We start from the raw sequence: 9588 nt of genomic DNA, 5'->3' as shown, positions 1-9588 counted from the left end.
TTAGTAGCTATTGTTGTAAACGATAGCCTATGTACAGTACACTGTACATTACGGCATAGTCAAAGTTCAGATAGTACACTGTACATTACGGCATAGTCAAAGTTCAGATAGGAAAGAAGCCTAGAGAAGTTAGCTGATGATTATCACACAGGAAAGGAACATTTAAATAATGGACAGATTTTATCTGGTAAGCACATACTATGAGTAAAAGAAAATCCTTCTTCTAGCATTGTGACTGCCTTTGGCCCCTGGTCTGAACTTTGATTACTTTTTCTTATGATGACGGTTGGATAGATGATTCACTTACTTAAACAAATGTATTTGTTGTAAGTCGCATTGGATAAAGGCGTCTGCTAAATTCCATAAATGTAAAAAATAAATGAGTAGGTCTGCTGATTTTAAACAGATACAGGCTGTCATACCTGTACACCATAGCTCCACACTGGTTATTTATGTTGAATGTTGAGTGTTTGTAAGGAGTGTGCTTCTTTGCTTGTGCAATATTGAACCCGTGTGCAATATTGAACTTTTATGTTCTGTTTTTATTTCGTCTCATTAATTTAACAGTTTTTTTATTTATTTATATATATATATATATATATATATATATATATATATATATATATATATATATATATGATGCTTGATAGCTTGTTTATTTGTTGTGTTATTGATTCTTTGATCTGATTAACTGATGCGGTGATACATGTAAAAGCTGCTTTACTGATCTCACGATCAGAACGGAACAGTCTTAACAGTTGAATTATTGTGTTTGTGGTAAAGATTCACCAAGCACTAAAATAGGAGATATTTGTAGAGCTTTTATTTTTTCCATTATTTTCTCCCCCTATCCTTCTGTTCTTTATGGTGGCGAAGCACATCTGGATAGATGGGGGGGGGGAAAGCTATTTTTTTGCGTTGAAATAAATGTTTGTGATTGGTAATCAAAAGTTTCTATAGATAAGGATGGTTTCTTACAATTCAGGTCGAGTTGGGGATGGTAGTTTGCATAGTCGATGCATCATTTTTGCTTTGAGTACACAAAGTTTCCTGTGAATTGATGTGGTACCAATAACAATATGTCAAATTCTCACATTATCCAGGTGTGATATGTTCACAATTGCATCAATAAAAGCAACAAACAAATTAAAAATAACAAAGCAGTGGTCCTGAAACAAGGGGATAACGTTATACTTCTAAACTGCCATTTTGTAGGATAGCAGCCATATATAGACTACGTAGTTCTGGCTGAAGACCAAGCCACAAGCCTAGATGTACATGAACAGTTGTTAAAGCCTTGTTTTCTTCAACGACTTAAACCTTGGAGACTTGACACTTAGAGAAGATTCCTGTAGCCCAAGGCGGGTAACAAAAGGCATAGCGGTGTCGACATGAGCACAAAGTCCAACCGCTAACACACTACCGAATGATCGAATGGTTAGAAACATGCAGTTGTGAACAGTTCACTAAACACTCAACACAGCAAGTTTTAGAGCACTGCCATGTTACTGCACTACCACCCACTTTACTGTATGGGTACATTACCATAAAACAGAATTGTATGCATATGTGTAATGTAGGACCCCCCCCCCCTCATCTTTATGGAGCTTAAAGCTGTGTCACCACATTCTCCAGGCAAACGCAAATGTCCCATCACATCCTACTGTCCCATCACATCCTACTGTGCCCCATTGACACCTAGTAGTCTACATCCAAACTTGTTAACTATGGTTTAGAAACAGATTATCTATTGTGCCATGAGTAACAACTCTTATTGATTATTGCCAAATATTTTTGTATGTCTTGAGTTTACTCTACATCGTCAAAAAAATCAGATATACATATATGTAACATACGATCAATCAAAATACACAGATAATATATTAATAGAGTCAAAACTATGTTATGAAACCCTCTGATAGACATATGAATATGTAAAATAAAATAAATAAAACTACATAGAAAATAAATTACTAGTTTACTATGTCATAAAAAAAACGCTGATATAAATATATGTTAAATAAGATAAATCTAAATACAGCAACTAGAAAATAAATTAATATGATAGCTCTTTCTGACCTTTGTCCCCTTGAAAATATGCTGGCAGGGGAGAAGTGTTTTAGTAAACGGACCCTGGGATTGGATGGCCAGTCTGTCAGAAGAATTGTCCAGAATTCCTGTTAGAAGCACAGTAATGTGTGTAAAAAACTTTAAAAAAAAGAAGAAAAAAAAAAAAAATCCATTTGTTATTGAAGATTCAGCATAACAGTACAGCATGTTCCTAATCTGTAACTCCATATTCTATCTGTATGTTGCCCTATACCACCCATTGAATTACAAACAAGGATGTCAATATTGATGTTGTATAGTATGACATGGAACGCTGTGAAATGCTTACCTATCTATTTAATCTCAGTGAATCAGTTCAGGATCTGTTAAGTCAAGATTGTTTCAAGTAGTTGCATATCTTAAATTCTGTTACAGGGTTTTTTGTATTCTTAATTGTTGCCTTGGCAACAATCAATCATGAGTGCAAAAAGTGATTTAAGCAATAAGTGTTTTTAGGGTATTTCTCTCTTTCCTCTCCCCGAAAACTATTGGGAATCAAAGCACATTATGCTGGCCTTGTCCACCGAAATGCTGGGTGTTGGCTTCAACTTAATGGGATTGAATTGCTAACATTCATGTTGTCTCAAAACTCCCATAGGTCTTTGAGGCTTTTGTCTTTAAGAATGCATCACCATTAATGAAATGTAACAGAGAATTTACCACATTGTCATTGTACTGTGCTGTAGAAACTGTAGTTGTTTGTATGTAAGTAAAGATACTGTTTGTGGAACCATAAAAAAATAAATAAAAAGGACAAAAAAAACTGGAGTGTAAATGACAGAATAATATTGTATGTTGTCTTTGATTTTGTGTATTTTGTAAATGAGAATGGAATATAAGTAAATACATCAATATTAATACTACTGGTTATGAAGAATACTTAAATGTTACAATGTCATGATTCTGTTACCAGGTTCGTGTGAGGTTTTTTTTCTTATCTTCATTGTTTATTTATGATGGGGTTTACACTATGTTGTGCAACTGACCTTTTCAGAAATGAAATGGATAGCAAAGAAACATGGAGAATAAACTATCTGTCATACTGATAAAAGCCTTGTATGTCTCTCATTTACTGCAAAGAAATGTTTATATTGTTCTAGATTTTTCTCAATGATTTCATGATTGATAAAACCTTCTTTTAACTGCTGTAACTAGCATGAACAACTGGCTCCTGGTAGTGATGACTGTGTTTGTTGTTGTTGACCACCAGGAACATCGATTTGACATCACCACCACACAGAACACTAACTTTTGTTTCAATAAACAAATACCCCTGACATACTACAAATTCCATGATTCTCTACTTGAAGACTACAATTTATACAAAGACTACAACTCCCTATTTCCACTACGCTTCAACCTCTCTGGCCCACACTCCAGCACGGTAGGTGGCGGTAACCCAACATTTGCGTTGGATGCCAACCGCCGTAAAACTCCCCTGAAGAAGAAGAAGAAGAAGAAGAAGAAGAAGAAGAAGAAGAAGAAGAAGAAGAAGAAGAAGAAGAAGAAGAAGAAGAAGAAGAAGAAGAAGAAGAAGAAGAAGAAGAAGAAGAAGAAGAAGAAGAAGAAGAAGAAGAAGAAGAAGAACGCTCCAACCTAGGGACCAGCTAACTAGCTAGCTGTTAAAGGTCGGTAACTGTTTATAACAATACAGATTGTGCTATTATGACAAATACACAGTGTAACAATGACTGTTACTACCTTTTCTGTACGAGCCACAGATTAAAGTAATAGAGCAACTATTTTAAGCAAATACATGTTGTCGAAATATTTGTAAGCATTAGGTTAAGATGCTAAAGATAGATGTACTAGCTCACTGGGACATGCACCTACGAGACAGAGAGTTTGCTTGCTTGCTTAGTAACTAGCTAAGTAAAGTTGCTTATCCAAGGACAGATGTTTAGGCTGTATGCAACTCTGTAACTAACCAGATTGTTTGACTGATTTTTTCAACATTTGATTGTTTTGCAGGCTGTCTGCAGTGGTCGCCTGCCACAGTCTTTTGATGCTGCCCAGTGTCCTCCGCTGTGCCCATCCCCTCTCCACCACCTTCAACCTCACCAGGCTTTTAGCCCACTTCAGACCCCACATGGACCCCAACCCCAACCGGCCCGTCGAGGGGGCCATAAGAACCAAGCTAACCCAGGCCCTGGAACCAGAGCACCTGGAGGTCCACAACGAAAGCCACATGCACGCAGTGCCCCCAGGCTCCGAGTCCCACTTCCGAGTGCTGGTGGTCAGCCCATGCTTTGATGGCCTCTCCCTGATAAAACGCCACCGTCTGGTCAACGAGGCGCTGCGTGAGGAACTGAGTAGCTATGTTCACGCTCTGTCCATCCAGGCTAAGACACCCCAACAGTGGGCCAGCAACCCCAGCCTGGCGAAGAGTCCGCCGTGCATGGGAGGGTCCAGGGGTGACCACACGGTGGAGGAGAAACTCAAGGCTGGACGGGAGTGAACAGGGGAACTGTATCGGGTTGTACCCTCATGTTGGACTGTGGTGAATGCAATGATGAGTGCAATGCAGTTGAAGCAAGTGTCAATAAACGTTCATAATTGTATAATTTCAATTTCACTTGGCGTGCAGATGGGCTTTTAGGCTCTCCTACAAGACACATTTCTAGGGATTGTGACTATGCCTACCTTGAGTTGGTTGTTAACTGGTTTCACTTTGGTCTTGGCAGGTTAACAACCTTGTTGTACACATGTACACATGTCCTAAAGACCTCTTCACCCCCACTACCCCCCTGTACAAGTTTCTCTCCTGTTAATAAATAAATAAATAATAATAATAATAATTCCTTCTTCTAGCATTGTGACTGCCGATGGCCGCTGGTCCTAGCATTGATTACTTTGTCTTATACTTTTGACTTTGTCTTATATACAAAATGTATTTGTTGTAAATCGCTTTGGATAAAGGCGTCTGCTAAATGCCATAAATGTATTATTGTGGCCATTACTGGTTCAGCATCAAGAAGTAGGCTGATGTAGCGGTGGTTTTGTATGACCTACTGTACCATAACACTGGTTACTCAACTTGTTGAGGTGAAATGCATTGAATGGTAATGATGCTGGTTAACAACCAGTTTGTGTATGCACAGTGCACTGATATCAGACTGCATCTGGTGCGTCTGGAAATACTATTGTTTGTATGTGAGGGCAAGTCAGGACAGATATAAACAGATATAAACTGGTACAGTTTGGTAGCTTAAAATGATTTACACTCATAACCCTTTTGATGTCTTTCAATAAACTTTGAAAAAGTATTATATGATGTTCATATTATCAATGCATAGTATGCCACTCTTAAAATAATAATTATTTGCATAGCCAAAGTCAAAGTCAAAGTGGCTTTATTGTCAATTCTTCACATGTCAAGACATACAAAGGAATCGAGAGGACGTTTCTCACTCTCCCACGGTGAGACAGATAAAGTGCACAGGCACAACAGATAAGACAAGACATACTAAAAGTGAAACATTCAATGACAGACAATAAAATAATTTAAACAGTGCAAAAGAACAGTCAGTAAAGACAGTAAATACAGTAAATAGCGGCCAAATGCTGGTAATAATAATAGTGCAATAGATCGGTAGATTGTCCGGTAGATTATCCAGAGTCCTATAGCACTATCATTGTTGACCATCGGAATTGACTGGCCAAATATTGATACTTTTGACTAGACTGCAGACTATTCTATACTATACATGTAATATATGTTAAAATCTACTATTTGCAGTTTTTGAAATGGAACACGCACAACTACTACACTACTACTACTACACAACTACTGTGCGCAACTGTAATTACTTAGTTTCACCACATGAGGGCAGCATGTACAAATGTTCTGCTGGAGTGAACACTAGTGACAGAACAGGGATGTCTTCATTATTTAAAGATAACATTGTTCAGCATCAATATTCCAATATACAGTAATTTTCTATAGCATTTCATGGTTTCTCTGATCGTGACAGGAATGTGTAACAGGAGGGGATAACTACTCAATTTGTGGAAAAAGCAACGGCTGATAAATCGACTTGGTCAAACTCAGTTCAGTAAAAATACAGTGAATCAAGCAACACAGGCAGCTACATTTCTTTTTTAGTTGATATCATGTTGACATATTAGGCCTGTCTTTTCTCATTACTATGATTGGCTGCAGGCCAGCGTACAAATAGTGTAATAGTTTATTCTTTTGTTCTCAGAATGACATGTCCTAACCTTGCTGTCTGTGTGTGTGTGTGTGTGTGTGTGTGTGTGTGTGTGTGTGTGTGTGTGTGTGTGTGTGTGTGTGTGTGTGTGTTTCTATTTCAGTCTCTGGACTGTATGTGTCGCTGTGAAGGTCCTCAGGTGTCCTACCCTCAACCCAGAGGACAGACAAAATGTCTCTGTTATTCCAAAAACAAGCAAGAGTAATGTGGCGAAAAAAATATGTCAAAAACCATTGTTGGATGTAGCCTAAATAAACAGTGAATGACCCATCTTTTCCTACATGGTGTTTATCCAATTGATTGATGCGTTGCTCATATTTTTGGATTGTTTTTGTTTGGAAAAGGAAAACAGTAACACAACCATTTTATGACCCCTTGTTTGTCTATTAGACTTAGGCCTAAGGGGGCGACTTAGACACAGAGCAAAGAGTGAAGAAGGGAAAATGGAACGCAATAAGGATTACCGCCTCGGGAAGCACAGACTGTCTCTACAGAATGAGATTTACCTGTCACAATTCCAGGTGCTAGTATGATGGAGAGGATGACATGTCAACCATGATGGGGAGGGTGCAGAGACTTGCCTTGATCTTTACGTTGGGGAGAGGCCATTAAAAAAAATAATCGGGTAGCAACTCACTCATTCCAAAACTTGTAGACTATGTTAGGTATAATAAGAAACTTTCAATGTAGGTTGGTTGAGTTATAATACTTTTTGTAACAGTCTGGTGATATTCTTATGGAGGCTAGTTAGTGTGTATGCCCCAGGGTTGCATAGTGATGCTGCAGGCTTGTGGCCAAAGGGATCATCTTCCAGTTGATCCCTTTTCTGAATTGAGTCAATTCAGAACCTGAATTGAAATTAGGTTAATGTATGGAAATATCCTCGTAAAATATTCAGCAATTTCTAATTACGTTTTTTTTGCGATCCGCCATCCATCATCATCCATTATCATCCATCATCATCCATTGTCATTTTTCCTCCCACTCTGAATGAACTGAATTCATAATGGGACTGATCCCAAACCTGTTCGGTAGGCTGCTTTCCCACTAACTGGTCCCCGGTGATGATGGATCTGTCGGTCTGCCCATGTGGCCCCGGCCTACGCGCTCCGTTAGTGGGAACCCACCTCAGCGACAGCCTTCCTCTGCGTCAGAACCCCAGGACTGATGGTGCCAGGCTGGGCTGGGACCCTGGGCAGCGCAGGGTTCCCGCGATGGGCGGCCCCTGATTTACGCACCGGCTCCGGACCAGGGGCTCTCCCTCTGCACAGCTGACCCCTCCAGGTTGGGGGTCAGAGGGGGCTCGAGGAGAGAAGGGGGAGGGGGAAAGCACCAAATGGGCGTCTGAGAAAGGCTGGCTTGACCGTCCCAAGGGACTAGCCCTGGTCAGCTGCAGTGTCTGTGCAGCATGTGTGTATGTGAGGACGGGGGGGAAAAAAAGCCTGTTAAATGCATTTAATTAAACCCAGCTAGTAACAACAATCGTTAAAATGTACGTGTTTTGAATGATAAACCTGGTGATGTTACGAGGACGAGTGATCTAAGAACCCATGACAGATACATTGATCAGTTCCTTACCCCCCATTTTGTTAGTCTACATTACGCTGAACACACAGGCACATACACACTTAGGCATGTCCTCTTAATACACTCCGAGGTCAGAACAGGGAACACCTCAGACCACTAATTACAAGTAAAAAGAAACTCAAAATGGGCTCTTAAAAGTCCACATGCTGATCTGATAAATAACCATTATCTGGTTTCATGGTGAGAAAAAAACAAGCGTTGGATTTAAAGTGACGGTAATAGCCTATTAAGCCCTTTAATTGGAAAGTTCTCTCTCTCTCTCTCTCTCTTTCTCTCTCTCTCTTTCTCTCTCTCTCTCTCTCTCTCTCTCTCTCTCTCTCTCTCCCCACACACTGCTTACTAATGAAATCAGTGAATGGGCCGGCTTGAAAGACAGGGACAAAAGGACAGATAGGGGGAAGACAATATCCTTGTGTGGGAGAATTAGTTACACTCAGTAGTCTAAGTATTCAAAGCAGAGAAAAAGGGGGGATTAAGAGCAAAGTCCACACAGGTGGGCTGCTGGGATGAAGGGTCACATGACAGGACGTTACCTCGTTTGATAAACAACAGCCGGGGCCCACAGGAAGGAGGAAGGGAGTTATTTTATAGGGGAATTAACCGGCTCGCCACATCAGGTATTCATTAAGGCAAATCTCCCAGGTGTGCTGTACAACAAAGTCAAGTAAAACATCTCGGAGGTTTGGCTTGATGTGAAACATCTTGGATCAATACTTTTTCTCAGTGGTCTGTAAATAGTCCTACTACAGCCCAGGTTGTGGCTTGAGACAAAGTATACTCAACTCCTCCGGGCAGATGAGTTAAACAAACTTTACAAAAAAAATCAGTAACTAAATTGACAAAAATGTAGTTTTTTTCTAAATGCCAAAACCGAACAATTTCAAAAGACATGCTGCAGTAAATCGCCAACTCAAGTGTCAAATCAAAAAATGCTGCATGTGTGTCTGCCTTCACGTCAATGATTCCCCCGTGCATGGATCACCTCATCACATGACTGCGGTATAGGTCACGAGAGTTTGGGGTGAGGCTGGAGCTGGTTAGGCTGTTTTCTGAACCAGAATGCACAGGCCAAGGCCTTACCCCTAAGCCCTTCTGGAGGTTCCACACTTACTCACTGACACACATGCCTCCCCTCCCCGCCCCTCTCCTCTCCTCCAGGGCACTAACCAGGGGAGTGTACATGTCAAGACGGATGGGCCACAGATAAGACTCACTCTTTCAACCTCTCGCTCTCTGTCCTCCCTCTACCCTCTCTCGACTCCCTCTCAGCTTGTGCGCAGCCCCTGTGATCTTCCCCTCTCGCTCCCTATCTGTTAACCTGTTTCTCATTCCTCTCTCAACCCTAACCCTCAACTCTGTCACTCAATTTTTCTTTTCGGAGCACCCTCTTGATCCTCTCTCACCGACCACACTGATAGCTGTTCTCTCAACTTTCTCCCGGCAACCCCCTCTCAACCTCGCCTCAACCTCTCCTCAACCCCCTCTCAACCTCCCCTCAACCTCTCCTCAACCCCCTCTCAACCCCCTCTCAACCTCCCCTCAACCTCCCCTCAACCTCTCCTCAACCTCAACCTCTCCTCAACCTCCCCTCAACCTCGCCTCAACCTCGCCTCAACCTCCCCTCAACCTCCCCTCAACCTCCCCTCAACCTCTCCTCAACCTCAACCTCTCCTCAACCTCT

General features: G+C 40.9%; 1 protein-coding gene across 1 annotated transcript; it reads left to right on the top strand.

Annotated features, from left to right (window-relative positions):
• Positions 1–3627: 3627 nt before the first annotated feature.
• On the top strand, positions 3628–5354 carry bola1 (bolA family member 1). The gene is made up of 2 exons (XM_083679643.1): positions 3628–3737; positions 4081–5354. Exon 2 carries the CDS (start codon positions 4115–4117, stop codon positions 4565–4567), a length of 453 nt encoding a protein of 150 aa, XP_083535769.1. The 5' UTR covers positions 3628–3737; positions 4081–4114; the 3' UTR covers positions 4568–5354.
• The last annotated feature ends 4234 nt before the right edge of the window (positions 5355–9588 follow it).

Source organism: Argentina silus, assembly GCF_951799395.1.
Source record: "Argentina silus genome assembly, chromosome: 10".
NCBI classification, from domain to species: Eukaryota; Metazoa; Chordata; class Actinopteri; order Argentiniformes; family Argentinidae; genus Argentina; species Argentina silus.
This window is presented reverse-complemented; position numbering and strand designations above follow the sequence as displayed.